This window comes from Rhincodon typus, chromosome 34, assembly GCF_021869965.1.
Source record: "Rhincodon typus isolate 14 chromosome 34, sRhiTyp1.1, whole genome shotgun sequence".
NCBI classification, from domain to species: Eukaryota; Metazoa; Chordata; class Chondrichthyes; order Orectolobiformes; family Rhincodontidae; genus Rhincodon; species Rhincodon typus.
The window spans coordinates 5,511,008-5,529,227 of record NC_063365.1 but is presented as its reverse complement, the minus strand read 5'-3'; the positions used below and the strand labels follow the sequence as shown (position 1 = coordinate 5,529,227).

Below are 18,220 nucleotides of genomic sequence, written 5' to 3'. Positions count from 1 at the left end.
CCATCAATTCAGTGTAATAACTGCTTACAAATAAACCATTATTCTCCATTGTTATAAAACAACATAAAGAAAAAAAAACAAAAGAACTGTGGATGTTAGAATTCAGAAACAAAAACAGAAATTGCTGGAAAAGCTCAGCCGGTCTGCCAGCATCTGTGGAGAGATATCAGAGTTAATGTTTCAGGTAAAGTGACCCTTCTCAGAACTGATGGTAGCTAGGCAAAAGTTGATATTTATACAGAAGATTTATACAGAATCATCCCTGCCACAACAGCAAAAAAGGGTCCTCCTTATCCTCACCTACCATCCCACTGGCATCCATAGCCATAGGACCATTAACCGCCACTTCCATCACCGCCAGCTGGATACCACTAGACCAATATTCCCCTCCCCTCCATTGTCAGTGTTCTGGAGGGATCATTCCCTCTGCGACACTCTGGTCCATTCCTCCTTCACTCCCAATACCTCCCTACAGTCTCATGGCACCTTCCTCTTCAAACGCAGGAGGTGTAACACCTGCCCATTTACTTCCTCCCTTCTCACCATCCAAGGCCCTAAACATACCTTCCAGGTGAAGCAGTGCTTTACCTGCGCTTCACTCAATCTAGTCTACTGTATTTGCTGCTCACAATCTGGTGTCTTCCAGTGGGGAAACGAACTGCAGAGTGGGTGATCGTTTTGCAGACCCCCCCCAGATCTGTCCACAAATCAAAACCTGTGCTTCCAGCTGCCTGCCACTTCAACACATCACGCTGTTCCCTGGCCAACATTTCTGTCTCAGGCTTCCTGCAGAGGCCCAGCAAGCTCAGCGCAAGCTGGAAGAACAGGACCTCATTTTCTACTTGTGAACTCTACAGCTTTCTGGTTTTAAAATCGAATTCAACAATTTTAGGGCTTGAGGCTATGTTCATACTCCAACCCCAGCACACCAGGCCTTGTCATCCCATGGGGTGCTACCACATACAACCCATTGTCAGCTTCTAGTAGTCCTCATTAGCAACTATTCATTCCCCAGACGGATCTTTAACTACTCCTTCGTCCAACTGGCTTTTTTTTCTCTGTTTGGGCTTTATCTCCACCATTGTTTACTCTCCCCCCACCCCATTTTCTGTATAAATATCAACCTTTTCCTTGTTATTTTCTGTTCTGAGGAAGGGACACTGGACCCAAAACATTAACTCTGATTTCTCTCCACAGATGCTGTCAGACCTGCTCAGTTTTTCCAGCAATTTCTGTTTTTGTTGTTGATAAAGGAAAAAGAATACTTTTTAATAATATTATTATTATTATTATTATTATTATTATTATTATTATTATTAATAATAATGAGAATCACTAAGTTGCAATAGTCTTGTATTCCACTAGATTGGCTTAAAATGGGGAGGAGGCTTTAAACCAGAGCGGGGAAAAAAAACAGGAACAAAAACAAAGTTGCTGGAAAAGCTCAGCACATCTGGCAGCATCTGTGAAGGAATAAACAGAGTTAACATTTTGGGTCCGGTGACCCTCAGAACTGGGGAAAAAAAACAGGATCTAAGGGGGTAGATGAAGGCTCAATTTAACGTTTCATCCAAATGGAGGCATTTGTAGCACTGCAACATTCTCTCGTAAATATATTGAAGTATTTGGCTACATTAAAATGGCTTGAACCCATAATTTCCAGTTCAGAAGTGAAAGCACTATCAATGAGGCAAGGCTGATATCTACAAAATGTAAGATTAGAAAGCACAAGCAAGTACTATATGCTAATCACCACTAGGTAACACTATTTCGTATGAAGATTTGTGACTTATCTACTGCGCTGCTCAATCCAAAGATCACTCAGACCACAATTTTAATTATTTCATAGACCAAACATCATCAGACTTCATTCAACTATATTAAAACTGAAATAGGGAAGAATGAAGATTTGTTTTACACTTAAGGTCATCAAAACTCTAAGCAAGGAGACAGGTAGCAAGACCTCATTTACATATACAATCCCCTGTATTTCCTGACCTATACTGGCCTGGCCTGATCTGGTCTGGCAGTGTTTCAGTCTTAAAATATTCATGCTTGTTTTCAATTCATTCCATGGCCTCTTCCCTCTGTGTCTATGTAATTTTTAGCTCTACAACTCTGAGGTTTTTCAACTACTAAATTTTGGGCTCTTACATAAACTTAATTTTAATCACTCCACCACTGGTAGCAGTGTTTCTTGCTGCTTAGGCCCAACATTCTGGAATTCCTTTCCTAATCTATCCACATCTCAAACTCTCTCTTCTTTTAAAATGGTCCCTAAAAACACCTTGGGATAATTCACTATGTTAAAGGTGAATTGCAAGATTTGTTTTTGTTTGAATAAGAGGTACAAACAAGGTGTTAAATGTATACAAACTGATTGTTGGACTCACTCTTAAGTCTTGTAAATTCAGGTTAGTATGAAACACTTACAGTCAAGCGTGTTACACTGCACACAAAGATGATTATGTTCTAGCCAGTTGCCGCATGGATGCCCTTAGACAGAACCTTTCACTTAATGACTTAAGGAATTGCCACCTCACAACATGGTAGCTTCTTATCCTATCCTTGGTGCCCACCCTGCTGCAGAAGAAAAGCAACTGCAATGCACTAATTTCCAACACTCTCAATATTAGTCACTTTATCAGGAGTTTTGTTCCTCAAAACAATCAGTAGCTTAGTCCAATGAGCTTCTTTTTTCACATAAAAGGCTAAAACTCTAGAAAGATTTACCCCAAGTCTAGATTTTATATTAGTGCAGTATGTAAAATGCAAACAATTAAGAAATTGCCAATAGCTAGAACAACGAGAAGAAGCACTCAGATCAGCTCTTACCTGAAGTAGAAAGCAGTTGTTATTATAATCAGGACAAAAATGCAGACAATCAGCGAGATTAACAGGCCTAATCGGTGGACGTCACCCTCAAATAGTCCACCTGTTTGCAAAGATAAAGTTATGTGAAAAAAATAACAGGAAAATACATAAATGCCTTTGGGCTTTGATTACAGACATCACTAAAGGTTTATGAGAGTTAATTTGCTACTAGTTGCAAGATACTTAAATCAATGGATAGAAGTATAGGTAGAAATAGATTCTATTAAGGAATATGGTAAGAAAATAAATATTTTATTTGTAAAGTCATTATCTAGTGTAATGGTCACATTTTCTTTGAATGAAATATACATAATTTTTGATTTTCTTTAGCTTTTATGATTGAACATTACACGTATTAGAATTGTGGCATTCAATTCTGGAGTCAAAGTCATACAGCACAGAAACAGACCCTTTGGTCCAACCAGTTCATGCCAACCATAATCCCAAACTAAACTAGTGCCACCTGCCTGCTCCTGGCCCATATCCCTCCAAACCTTTCCTATTCATGTATTTACCCAAATGTCTTTTAAATGTTCTAATTGTGCCTACATCCACCACTTCCTCAGGATGTTCATTCCACATGCGAACCATGTGTAAAAAGATCTGCCCCTCATGTCTTTTTTAAAATCTCTCTCCTCTCACTTTAAAAATGTGCCTCCTAGTCTTGAAATCCCCCATCCTAGGGAAAAGACAATTACCAGTAACCCTATCTAGAGCCAACTATTTTATAAACCTCTATAAAGTCACCTCTCAACCTCCTATGCTCCAGTGAAAGTCGTCCCAACCTATCCAGCCTCTCCTTGTAGCTCAAGCCCTCCATTCCCGGCAACATCCTGGTAAACCACTTCTGAATCCTCTCCAGCTTAATAATAATTCCTGTAGCAGGGAAACCAGAACTGGACACAGACTCCAGAAGAGGCTTCACCAACGTCCTGTAGAACCTTAAAATAACGTCCCAACTCCTATACTCAAAGTTACTTCAGTAACATTTGCAATATGTTCAAAGTCTTGCATTTCAACTTAACACATTATAAATTCTGATCTAGAGATTTAATGGAAAATGCCTATGTAAACCTTTATAGCCTTCATTACATCGTCCTACACTAATGCATTAGAGCGCAGTCTTGGCACCTGCCAGCTCTTCAACTATAGAGAAATCTCTACACTGGAACCAATTCTACTTACCTGGAATTCCCTATTAGATGCAAATTAACTATGAATAATGATAGGAAATCGAATTATTAGATAATAAAAAGGTAGGTTTCAAAATATGGGACTAATTAGACCCATGTACGTGGTACAATTATCCCCATTTCTAATAATACTACAACTGAAGGTTACTTGTGGTTTACAAGTAACCATGTGCAATACAATCAGCAAATGGCTGGTATTAGATGATTGTTATGTAAAGATTTATTTGTAATATAATTCCAAAGTATTTATGAAAGTAAACAGATAGAGAAATAATGAACTGACTACAGACCACATCATCCTTCACGTTAACTTATTGCACAACTACAAACTCTTTCTCATAACACTTCAGAAAAATTTTGTAGTCAGTCCAAGTCATATACTTCACAACTGTTCAAACACTGGAAAGATAAAATTATTCACAGCAGCAAAAATTAGCCCAGCACCAATGCAATTCATGTGCATAATATTTCAGCTGAATTCAGTGTATGACAAAGTTTATATACATCACAGTCACCCGATCTAAGAATAAATGCAATAAACTGCATTAGTGCATGCAGGGTGTCAACTTTTCTAGGTAATAGGTGGAGAAATTGAAACTGTCAAAAACCATGAATCAAAAATTAACACAAGACATCAGAAAAAAAAAGTTTCAAAAGGGAATTATCAATTAAAGGTTCTGAATTAGTTTCAAAAAATTATATATTTTCCAACTGAAATTCCACATTTTCATACTTTTTTAAAATGAGACATGAAAGTTCAGACAACTAAAAACTCCAAGCTCTATCTACTGCTTACCAGAATCAGAAATTGGAGTAAGCGTTGGGTGCAAATCCTTGTTACAGAAGTCAGTGTTACAGCACTCGATAGTTCTCCGTTTTCTTACTTTTGTTGAATCCTATGTAGGGAAAGCAAAGACCTAGATCGTTGATTTTGAGGATTCCAAATCTCGGCTCCGTCTTAATAAATAGCTGAAGTTGATTCACATTTTTTTTTTAAACGTAAAATCAAGATTTCACCAGTTTCATTAAATCCTGTTACATCTTTCAAGATTTAAGGATTTTCAGCAAAAACCTTTCTCTTCCTTCTTCAGATTAATTCCAAAGTTCAAAAAATGTTGGTATGGTTAGTAAGCTTGCAGTTGACACCAAAATTGGTGGACAGCGACACAGGACCTTGATAAGATGGGCCAATGGGCCAAGGAGTGGCAGATGGAGCTAAATTTAGGTAAATATGATATGCTGCATTTTGGAAAGGCAAATCAGGGCAGGCCTTAATGATAAGGTCCTGGGGAGTGTCGCTGAACAACACCACCTTGGAATGAAGGTTCATACTTCCTTGAAAGTGAAGTCCCAGGTAGACAGGATAGTGAAGGCAGCATTTGGTATGCTTGCCTTTATTGGTCAGTGCACGGAGTATAGGAATTGGGAGGTCACGTTACGGCTGTACAGGACTTTTGGAATACTGCTTGCAATTCTGGTCTCCCTGCTATAGGAAGGATGTTGTGAAATTTGAAAGGGTACAGAAAAGATTCACAAGGATGTTGCCAGTATTGGAGGGTTTGAATAGACTGGGGCTATTTTCCCTAGAGCGTCAGAGGCCAAGGAGTGACCTTATAGAAGTTTATAAAATCATTAGCAGCATGGATATGATGAAAAGCCAAGGTCTTTTCCCCAGCGTAGAGAAATCCAAAACTAGAGGGCTTAGGATTAAGGTGAGAGGGGAAAGATACTAAAGGGACCTAAGGGGCAACTTTTTCATGCAGAGGGTGGTTCGTGTATGGAATGTGCTGCCAGAGGAAGTGGTGGAGCTGGGTACAATTACAACATTTAAAAGGCATCTGGATGGGTATTTGAATAAGAAGGGGTTAGAGGGATATAGGCCAAATGCTGGCAAATGGGACTAGATTAATTTAGGATGTCTGCTTGGCATGGGCGAGTTAGACCAAAGGGTCCGTTTCTGTGCTGTAGGTCGCTATGATGCTATGCATTTTCAGGACGTGGACATTATTGGCATATTAGGGCAGATTACTGAAGCTTGGCTACAGAATTAGGTTTCAAGGATTTTTTTTTTCTCTTTTTAAAACAAGAGAGAGATAGGGAATCAGAGAAGTTTAGAGAGAGAATTATAGACCTTCGGGTGAAAGCAACTAAAGGCCTGGCCACCAATTAGGAACAATTAAAACCTGGGACATGTAAAAGGCCAGAATAAGCTGAGCAGATGTGGCTCAGAGGCTGCAGAGCTAGAGGAGATTTCAGAGGGCAGGAGGAACCATCGTGGAAGGATTTGAAAACAAAAGGGGGAGATCTTTAAAATTAAGGCTAACCAGGAGCCAATGTTAGACAGCAAGCAAGTGATAGGTGAATCAGACATGGCTTAAGGAAGGAAGGTATCAATTATAGATCATTGAATCCCTAAAGTGTGGAATCAGGCCCTTCAGCCCAACAAATCCACACCAATCCTCAGATCATCCCACCCAGACCCCTTCCCTTATAACCCACCTAATCGACACATCCCTAAACAATATGGGCAATTTAGCATGGCCAATCCACCTAGCCTGCACATCTTGAACTGTGGGAGAAAACCGGAGTACCTGGGAGAAAACTGGAGGACCTGGAGGAAACCCACACAGACAAGGGGAGAATGTGCAAACTCCACACAGACAGTTGCCCGAGAGTAGAATTGAACCCGGGTCTCTGGTGCTGTGAGGCAGCAGTGCTAACCACTGAGCCAACGTGCTGCCCTTATGATATAGGCAGCAGCATACATATCTACCATTTATTATTCTGAGGACAAAACAAGTTTCTACCACTTGAATGAGTGATGAATATAGTCTTCACCTCTTTTGAAACAATTCTATACACTAAGCATCAATAAAACATTGTCCCTCACACAACATATCTGACTGTGTAGCTGAAACAAGGGTTACAGTCTCACAATAAGGGGAAGGTAATTTAGGACTGAAAGGGGAAGGGAAATTTCATCACTCGGGGATGGTGAATCTTTGGAATTCTCTAACCCAGGAGGGTCAGTCATTGCGCATGCTCAAGAGAGGGATCAATAGATTTCTAGGTGTTAAATACATCAAAGGATAATGCAGAAAAAAAATGGTTTTGAAGTAAAAGATCCAGTTGATTGGTAGAGCAGGCTAGTGAGTCTGAATGGCCTATTTATGCTTCTATGGGCTACTCTGCTTAAAAAAATACAGGGAGGGACAAGGGTGTGGGGGCATTTGAAATCAAGGATGATAATTTTAAATGCAAGCTATCTTTGGACCAGGAGCCAAAACAGATCGAGAAGCACACAAGTGATGAATAAATGGATCTCACGGAGTTAAAATATGGGCAACAGGGTTTGGACAAGTCCAAATTTATGGCTGGTGAAAGCTTAGAAGCTAGTCATGGTACCATTGGAACAGTTGAATCTAGAGGCAACAAAGGCAAAGATGGGCTGACACAAGGGCAGAAACAGTGGTAAATGTCGGTGGTCATGTCGTTGAAATGGGCTCAGAAACTTATCTCAGATGCAAATAGGATGCCAAGATAGTTTTTCTTGAGTTTTACGTTCATCACTACACCAGCTGATATGATGGGATTTGACCTCATGTCCCAGCTTTGATGTCTGGATTACTAATCTGATGATTTGACCACTTCATGATCTTCTGGTTCAGCCTATGAAGTTTGGGGGTAGGAAAGCAATCTGTGTAACTTTTACTTGTCCCTATAATTTTATGATGAAATACCTGCCCAAGTCCTGAATAGTTGATAATGCCCATGACAGAAAGATGCCTGTCGCTGCAAACCTGAAGCATGCGGAAGGAGAGGTTTGGGATTGGTAGAATATGGTTGTATCCCAAAATTGAAAATTCCTGTGCATCCTACTTAGTAACTTTAGCTGGTCAAGCTTTGTTAAAGTTGCTAAAAGGAAATCATCAGAAACTTCTGAATGCTGGAATTAAAATACCAGCTGCTTGTTGGAGTATTAAACAAGCCGAGCAAGAGGAAACAATTCTTAGATATAATGCAAACAAAATATTTTTTATTGAAGATGGAGTAGTTTATCCTTGGGATATCTAAATACTGCCGAGTCAGGCACAGCTCAAAGTTATAGCTTGTCTGTTCCATAAAGCCTGAGCAATTCTTATTTGCATTTGTATTTTTCATCCCACTGATTGCTCCATTTAGAATTTCACATTTAGTACAGTTTTTTCTTAGGTCCTTTCTGTCAGTATCCTATAACTGAATATCTAGATCTGCTATGACACATTGCAATATATGCAAATTAACAGGTATATTTATTCAGATTGATTTTATGCTCTGCAAAACTTCATAGAGGATAGAGAAGGCTGGGCCTGCAGGGACATAGAACTTAAATACTCCTTAATATTCAATATAATGCAAAATTTCCAACAGATTTTCTATAATGGTCTTAAGATTCCACTCTCTTGGTTAATGAAACCAAGAGAAGAGATTGTACAAGTAATCAGAAACAAAATGAATGAAAACTAGCAAGAAACTCTATCCTTAAGATTCAAGGAAATTATCTTCTTGCTGGGTCAAAAAACTAGAGAAACCAAGAATTTTTATATCCCAATCTCTTGCTGGAAAGGTGCAACAAATGGAACTATTTGGTATGAGACAACCGACAAAATAGATGCAAAATGTAATCCGCCATTCAGCTTGTGCTAACCCTAAGTGTCTGTCTTGAATTTTCCAAATACTATGAGGAGAGAAAAGACTCTAGCACTGTGGTACAGAAAGAACAACTGTTTGAGATTCATATCAAGACAAACAATTATTTTGAAACATAGTTACTATTATTATGTAGGCAAACACTTCAAACAGCAATAAAAGATGTCATCCGAAACAGTTATCCACCCCGATTACACTTTTTGACCTCTCTGCTAAAGGACATAGAACCAGAAAGCACTGGAGAATCTCAGCATATCTGCAGCATTTGTGGAGAGAGAACCAGTTTATTTTTCTTTGGAACCTAAAGAGGAGTAATGGGATTCAAATTATTAACTGTTTCTCTTTCTACAGATGCTGCCAGACTGCTGAGTTTCTCCAGCACTTCCTGTTTTTATTTCCAATCTCCCGCATCTGTCATATTTTGCTTTAATTATAAAGGGAAATAGGACCTTACCTACTCCATCTTGGTTCTTCATAATTTTATGCCACTCAATTACATCTCTCCTCAGCCTTCTCTATTCCAAAGAAAACATTTCACTCTTTCCATTACCTTTTTATAGCTTTCTTTTGTCCATTTCTGACAGAGTTCTTCTACAGCATCTTCACGCCCAAAAACCTCTACTACCTAGATGAATAGGAGCAGCAGCAGCAGATGCATGGGAACAGCATTCTTTCAAGATCCCCTCAAAGTCATGTACCACCCGGCTTGGAACACTACTACTTTATTGAACAAAATCCTGGAACTACCTCCCTAATAGCATTGCGGACATAGCTACATCACATCGAATACACAGGTTCAACAGAGCAGTTCACCACCAAACTATGTCAGGACAGTATGGTATAGGAAACGGTGGCCTTGTAAGTGACGGATACATCCCATTAATGAATAAAAAAAGAAACACAAAAAGGACTACACACTTCCTTAGCAGTATATAGCAAATACACTTTATGGAAAATTCAAACTTTCGCTTTTCATCTGCCATTGGAATAATTAATTTATAGTACAATTCATGGAGAAATACTTCCCATAATTCTGTACAAGATCACTTATGGAGGGGAATGATCAATGCTACAATGAACAAGAGCAGCCAGAAGATTTTTAAACAATTGGTTTGTATGGTCTTTCTTTCTCAGAGGAATATCACTGGAGTTCCAATGGTTTAGATCCAGATCACTATCCAGGTCAAAATACACTTTGTAGGTATGAGTGTATGAACCAGAGTACAGTTTTTGACTAATTTTAAAACAGATAACTAGCTAATTATGTGAATGGTTTTTCAGGGAATTTTATTTGAAACAGTTTGCTATGATGCACTTTGTTGCTAGTGTAGGAGCAGATCTGAACTAAAATGCAGGAGCAAAGCTTCAGTACTGTAAAAACAGATCAGTCAGAAATTTAATTCATTTATGGGATGTCTGTGTTGTTTGCAAATCCTATATTTGTTGCCCTTTGATAATTGGCCATGAGAAAATGTTGGTGTTACAATAATAAGGTTTAAAAGGCTATTATGTTTTGGAACCGTATGGTTAAACTTGGGGTGAATCGAAAAGCTGAAGTGCCAAACAACGAGTAAGAACAACAAGAGTTTAATCAATGGAATTGTCAATGCTGAATCATCCACTATCATCATCTTGGAATGACCACTGACCAAATGCTCAACAGGACCAGACACATTGATGCTGTGGCTACAACAGCAATTCAGAGGCTGGGCAATTTGGAATGAGTACCTCAATTCTTAATTCCCCAAAGCCTTTCTACCATCAATAAGTGTGATGGATTATTTTCCATTTGGCTGATTATTTCATCTTCAAAGGCATTCGAGATATTACACAGGAGAAAGTAGCCCATTTGGTTTGCAGCCCATCTAAATTCTTAAACATTCATTTCTTTCATCAATGGCAGCAGTGTATACAACTACAGGATGCACTGCAATAAATTGCTAAGGCCTTTTGTACAGCAATTATTAGACCAACAAACTCTTCTACCAAAAGAACAGGGCAGCAGGTACATGGGAACACTACCATTTGCAAATTCCATTCCAAGTTACACACCGATCCTGAACTAGAAATATATCATTGTTCCTTTATAATTGTGGTGTTTTAATCCTGGAACTCCCTTTCTTTCAGCATTTTTGGGTGCACCTTTACCACAGAGACTAGAATGATTCAAGAAGGCAGCTCATTAACACCTTTTCAAAGGCAATTGGGGATAAAATAAACCCACTGGTCTTCTGCCAAAAACAGTATGGCAATTCATGATATTCATTGTTAAAATACCAGAGTAATCCATAATACAATGAAATAAGAGAGCTGAAGATCCTGACTTTACAATGTTGATTTTACCTTGCATTGGAAATCTGCTCCTTCTAACCTCATGCAGCCAGAGCCAAGCGTAATTTCTCCGTTTTCATCTTCTTCAATAATGGCAAAACAATTTCCATTTGTTCTGAGTTATAAAAAAAAAATTAATACTTGATGCAGTATGTTAATCAAGCAGTTTGAGATACTGATAGCAATTGAGCTAGACAGCAGTTCAAAGCCCTAGCTGGTGGTGCAAGAAAGGAGAATTTTTACATTTACAAGGTCTGTGACAAGGTAGAAAACATGTGCAAGGAACCTTAGTAAAGCATTATTGAGATCATTTTTGCTCAGCGTATTTTGTGGCCTAGGGTGTAAAACTCCATAGCATGCAAAGAATACAATCTAATGAAGAACTTCCACTTTAAAAACTGACAACTGCAACAAAAATGTCAATAATTTAAATGATACTATACTTGTCAGGGATAGGCCTTTTTATGTTCTCATCCTTGCATGTAATACAATAATTATATTCATGCCAAGTCATAGAGTTATATAGCACAGAAAAAAGCCCTTTGGCCCATTGTGTCCATGCTGGCTAAAAACAACTACCTAACTATTCTAATCCCAACTTGTGAATTTCCTCAAGTATTCGTAGTCTTTTTATAAACTAAAAAGTAACAGTGTTTATTTCAACCATAAAGATATTCAACTCCAGTGATACTCTATGCATAAGGCACATCTCACGTTATTTCAAAGTGTCAATCATACTCATTACTCTTCTTGGCGATAAAAATTATGCAATTGGGATGTTAGTTAATCACATAAAAAGCCTCAATCAATAGCTTGTTAACATGACATTACTTAGTGATCGTGGGGAAAATTTACAGTTTGATTCCTTGCAACGTACTCAACACTAGAAGTAAACTGGTCCAGTAAACCAACAATCAGACACACCCATACTAACCACTCGTGTATTGTGCTGTGGGTATGATTTTAATCATTAACATTTCCTGATAGAATTTTAACAAGCAAAGGTACACCAGTCTTATAATAGTCAAACTCAACAAAAAGACTTTCATTTAAATAGTGCCTTGAACATTGTAACTGTCCAATCACAGAATAAATATCAAGCACTAGAACAGGGGAGGTAGCTCAAGGAGATAGTAAGATCTGCCGATGCTGGAGTCAGAGATAACACAGTGTGTAGCTGCAGGAACACAGCAGGCCAGGCAGCACTAGAGGAGCAGGAAAGCCAACGTTTCAGGTTGGGACCCTTCTTCAGAAATTGGGGGGAGGAGAAGGGAGCTCTGAAATAAATACAGAGACGAGGGGTGGGGCTGGGGTAGGTAGGTGGGATGGTGATAGGTGAGTGCAGGTAGGTAGTGGTGAAGGTTGGTCAGCGAGTTGGGAGGAGCGGATAGGTGGGAGAGAAGACAGACAGGTAGCTCAAGGTGTGGTTAAAAAGGAACATTTTGAGGAAGAATTCAAAAAGTGATGACAGACATAGCAAAAAAGGCAACTTATTGAGATAATTACAGATTTTACAGGCCTAACAGCTAAAGTTCTGTTACCAATGGTCAAATGGAAGATAGCCAGGATGAGAACAGAGCATTTATACCATGAAGTTTAATGAAAGTGGAATATATTGCACTAGGGAATTATGGAATGATTTTGAGATGTGTACCCAAGTCTTTGCTCGAAGACATACACTGGCTGGTCTGCTATTCTTGGAACACTGACTGAAACTATTGGCAGTCCCAACTACCAAAACAAAAGACATGAACAAGAGTGAAGGATATAAGTTAGATTTGCTGCTGCTTCAAGTTAAAAAATCAAATACCATTTTGCATTAGTAGAAGAGAAAACAATATCACATAATAATGAAGCACCTGCGCTATAAAAAGGCTAAAACTGGCAAGTGGCAACAGAAACAACTAAAATCACTTATCGAAGTAGGAGGACATTTTCAGTTCAGTAAACGATGTGCTGAGGGAACTACAGTCCAGAGTTACACAAATCATTAAACTGCCAGGATTATACCTTTAAGATAAAAACATAATTGCTCCACTCTCTTTCCTAGATTGACACAGCACTATCTTTTACTATTCTTTCAACAAGATGGAAGACATTCCAACGATACTTCTAAATGTGGAAGTACTGGAGGTAGAGCTGGTGGACTCCAATGATTTAACTTCATTCTGTCTTGTCTTAACATCAATAATAAAGCAAAAGAATTAAAGTCTAAAAGGTGCAAAATTTGCATACAATATTAATACTCATGGCAGATACGTCTTTATTGCTGTTTCATACTATATTTTTACATATTAAAACACATCAGTGCACCTTTCTTTCAGTTGATGAACAGTGCAATACTCACTTGCATGTATTGTTTGCTTCTTCAGTTGCACAGTGACCAGAGCAGTAACAATTAAGTCTTGGCTCTGCATCTTCGGGTGCTACTGTAGCACCATTGGTCTTCATGCCTGTTCCCATAAGCATGCTATCTGGATTCTGACCTTTTGACAAGGAAGCATCAAAATGGTTATTAGGGAATACTGTGAAGATTAAACATGGATTATACACAGCAGGCATAGATTATACACCGATTTATACCTGCCCTCATACCATGCCACGCTTCTCCTTCTGTTATTAAAGGTAGCTTAGAAAGTCTTCATTGTTCCTATTCATCATTATACATCAGGATATTTTCACTCCATACATGGTGCTAAATAAATGCTGCTCTTCCTCTCAAAGAAGAAAGACTCAATGCCACTGCATTTTGTGTAACTGCACCACTTATATCCTTGTTTCAAGTACTGCTAGTTACAAGTTTGTCCCTGCTAGTATAATATCTTGAGGCTGTAAGTTTAGGGTAACTCACAAGAAACATGATTGACAAAAGCAAAGTATACAGGTTGATGTTGTATTATCTTTTATTAATTAACTAAATAAGCCTCTGACAACAACAATGATTAATAACTCTGAAGACATGGGGCAAATCCTTGGAATGATGGGAAACTGTGTTGCCAACAGAACAAAATGACCATGAAAGTTGGTACAATATGATTTTATAAAAACCCAAATTGGAAACTCCTCTTCCAATCCAGTTTATATGATTCAGTTCTGTGTACTGTAGTTAACTCTTAATGCACTTGCAGTAATTAGGGATAGGCAACGAATGCTGCTGGTGTCATGCAGGGAACAAATATAGAGAGAGGAACTAAGTGGTAAGAATGGAAAAAATAGTTCAATTACTACCAAAGCATTAACCTTTCTCCGAGTTCTAAACATGAACTCATTATCCTTGTGTTTAAGAATATTTAAGACATCAATGATTAGATTTTAAAAGTACTCAAAACAGCTTTTGTAATATTATATACTAATAAAGACAAGCAGGAATATTTACAATGAAATTGATATCTTTATTGCAATAGATCTCTTACAGATACATTATTTCTGGTCAGCCAAGCCATCTCATCTGGTAGATAATGGAACTTGTAATCTCTGGGTCTTGATTTTAAGCCCCACACTGGGTGATGGTTTCATTTCTGGGTAGCCATTCATCAAATACTTCAACAGAATCTAAATTTCTCACTCTAGCTAAAACTGTAACTGTCCTTTTGTAAAAATATTCCAGGTACATAAAACAACTTCTTTCTGGTCTTATGATTTATTTAAAACTCTACAATATGAAACTCTGATGAAAATTAACTGGGCACACTTCTCTTCTGAGTTTAAAAGACAGACTTAACTCTCATGGGCTCAACGTTACTTGAGGAATAAATACTCAATTTCATTCAAATTTGTCTGTTAAAAAAGCTACATAAAGTGGTTGTTATATCAGAAAGATTTGGAAAATAAATGAAATCTGTCGCATATTAGATCTTCCTATGCTCTGATTGCAACAGATTGATGTTAGCAGCCAGCACTAATAGCAACCGCATAGCTTCTGAAATTTCGTATATATGCATCAACACTTAGTTTACACGTAGTAATAAAATGCACTTTTTCCTGAAGTTTTTGAAACTACTGCTTGAAGTTTTTATAAACTGCACATACGCAGTTTTGAGAGACAGGATAAAGCCAATCATGAACTAAATACTTCCTTTCATTGTTGTAACAGAATCATTTTAAAATAATTACTTCCTGGCGAGGTCTCGGTCAGAATCAGGGATCAAGAAAGTTTCAGGCTTTCTATACCTTTAATTATTTCATGGGACATGGGTATTGTGGGCAAAGCCAACATTTAATTCACATCCTTAATTGCCCTTGAGAAGGCATTCTAAATCTATAACAGTACTGGAGTAAAGTGGCTGGATCCATCTCTACTTTGGAGATGGCAACCGGATAAAAACTTTAAAACAGCAATTCAAAATTGAAATACAGTAGATGCTGTAAATACAAGATAAGAAAAAAAAAGCAGTAAATGAATTCAGTGGGTCAGGGAGCAACTGTGGAAAGAAACTAAATTAAAATTTTCAGGTTGATGCCTTGCATCATCTGGTGGCAGATTTCCTTCTGTAAAGGACATGAATGGCCCTGATGAATATGTAGAACAATTTATGATATCAGTCATGGACATAACAGATTAGTATTCATATTCCAGATTTATTAAATTACTTAAAATTCCAAATTAAAATGAATAAAAATCCCAGGGGTGTGATCAGAAAACTTGCCCACAGAGAATTAGTTCGGGCCCCTCGATTAAAGGTCTGATGACATCATCACTACATCACCATCTCACATAATTCCCTTCCTGCACCTTTCCTCTCCACCAATCTTAAAATCTAGTTCTTTGACCAAGCTTTTTGTTCATCTGAAAAAATATCATCTTATGCAGCTTGATGTCATACTTGTTTCATAAGGCATCTGTTAAATGGTTAGGATGTTTCGTTTTGTTAAAAGGTATGTTCAAAATCTAAATGTTGTTAGCAAAATTAATGCACTATCATGCCTGTTAAAGAGTTTAGTTGCCTTTGAACAGAGAAAGAACAGCTTGAATCTCCTGTTGGCAGAGGTCAGACTGCCTGGGCATGCAGTAAACCAGAGACATTGCAGAAAGGTCGAATAAAACTTTTATTAATACTACAGTGTATCTGGACCAACTGAGGACAGACATAAAAGTAGTTTCCCCATGTGCTCCATCTGGTTCACCTATCAAAAATAATTCAGTCATTGTAAGCTTCAAGGCTCCATTGAAACATTCATGTTTTGATCTGCTTCCTGGACTGCAACATGACCATTTTTAATGCTAGTAAATTCCTTTTATGAAGCTTTTTTTTGCTGTTTTGCATTTACTAACACACTGGGATTTTAAACTCCTATGTTGAAAAATTCTATAGAACCGCTAATGTTAAAACTTGAATATCTAAACTATTTAAAGGTGAGGTCGATTTATTTGTAAACTTGCAAAAGTTTGTGAATAAAAGCTAAGGACTCTCAAGATATGATGCGTTTAATTGGAAAGACTTCATCCGTACAAACCAAAGATATACTACCTATCAGAACTATGAAAAGAAGCAACCTTTTACTAATGGCTATACAGTGTCAGGGGCCAAGCCTATCACAAATTCTCATTTTTGTTTGTCATTACATTTAAGTGCTCCTGCTAGTTCCCGCTAGTAGCGGATCAGTGGTGCGTCACAAGGATCAGTACTGGGTCCACTGCTTTTCATTATTTATATGAATGATTTAGATGTAAATATAGGAGGTATTGTCAATAAGTTTGCACATGATGCCAAAATAGGTGGCGTAGTGGACACTGAAGAAGATTTCCTCAGTATAGCAGGACCTTGATCAGATGGGCTGTTAGGCCAAGGAGTGTCAGATGGAGTTTAATTTAGATGAATGTGAGGTGTTGTATTTTGGTAAGGCAAACCACGGCAGGGCTTATACAGTTAATGGTAGGGCCAAGGGGAGGGTTGCCAAAACAAAGAGACCGAGGGGTGCAGGTACATACTTCCTTGAAAGTGGAGTTGCAGGTAGACAGGGTGGAAGGCGGCATTTGGCATGCTTGCTTTCATTGGTCATAACACTGAGGAGTGTAGGAGTTGGGATGTCATGTTGCAGATGTCAGGACATTGGTGAGGCCAGTTTTGGAATACTCCGTACAATACTGGTTCCCTTCTATAGTTAAACTCGAGGGTGTAGAAAAGGTTTACAAGGATGTTACCAGGACTGGAAAGTTTGAGGTGTACGGAGAAGCTGGATAGGCTGGGGCTTTTCCCCCTGGAGTGTCGGAGACAGAGGGGTGACCTTATAGAAGTTTATAAAACCATGAGGGGCATGGTTAGGTGAATAACCAGGGTGTTTTTCCTAGGGTGGGGGAGTCCAAAACTAGAGGACATAAGGTGAGAGAGAAAAGATTTAATAAGGACCTGAGGGGTAACTTTTTCATACTGAGGGTGGTGCGTGTATGGAATGAGCTGTCAGAGGAAGTGCTGGAGGCAATTACAATTACAACATTTAAAAGGCATGTGGATGGGTACACGATTGGAAGGGTTTAGAAGGATTTGGGCTAAATGCTGGCAAATGGGACTAGGTCTGATTGGGATGTCTGGTCAGAGCTGACGAGTTGGACCGAAGGGTCTGTTTCCATGCTGTATGACTCTGTGACTCTAAGAGATTACATTTTATATTTACACTGTATTCTCTGAGAGGTGGTAAATTGTTGATATGACACGCATTTAAGTGCTAAGAATTGGTCAAGTGATAGTTATGATTACTAAAATGGCTAAATTGTGATCTAAAAATAACAAATTTATGACAGTGATGTGTTAGGACCCTCACAAATTAGCGAACTGAATGAATTTTCTATGATGCAAACTGCCCTGAACAAAGAGAAGGCTTTGTATTGAGCAATCCTTTTACATATAAAAACACATTTTATGCACCATTGTCTTGATTAGATCATCTGGTATACATCTTGTTTGTTTACAAAGCAACAGTGTTCTGAATATATGGTTACAATTTACTTTTACCTCAGGGAATTTGTTCCTATTTATCTAAAGTTTGGCTTGCAAAAGCAGACTCTTACCATGTGCAAAATTAAGTTTTTACAAACTAAATACACAATGAATTGTTTAGCATCACACAGGAGGATTAATAATCTTCTGTATTCAACTGACACACTGGAAAGATGCTCAGAATGCTAGGTATACTCT

At 38.2% G+C, this 18,220-nt stretch overlaps 1 protein-coding gene across 1 annotated transcript in view; it reads right to left on the bottom strand.

Moving 5' to 3' along the window:
* The window catches only part of bmpr1aa (bone morphogenetic protein receptor, type IAa), a 201,073-nt gene that overhangs the window by 17,195 nt on the left and 165,658 nt on the right, over window positions 1-18,220 (bottom strand). The window contains exons 4-7 of the mRNA XM_048616286.1: window positions 13,435-13,573; window positions 11,100-11,202; window positions 4,864-4,963; window positions 2,836-2,935 (exon numbers count right to left, since the gene is read on the bottom strand). Coding sequence (XP_048472243.1) covers window positions 2,836-2,935; window positions 4,864-4,963; window positions 11,100-11,202; window positions 13,435-13,573 — 442 coding nt within the window. The remainder of the gene's footprint in view (window positions 1-2,835; window positions 2,936-4,863; window positions 4,964-11,099; window positions 11,203-13,434; window positions 13,574-18,220) is intronic.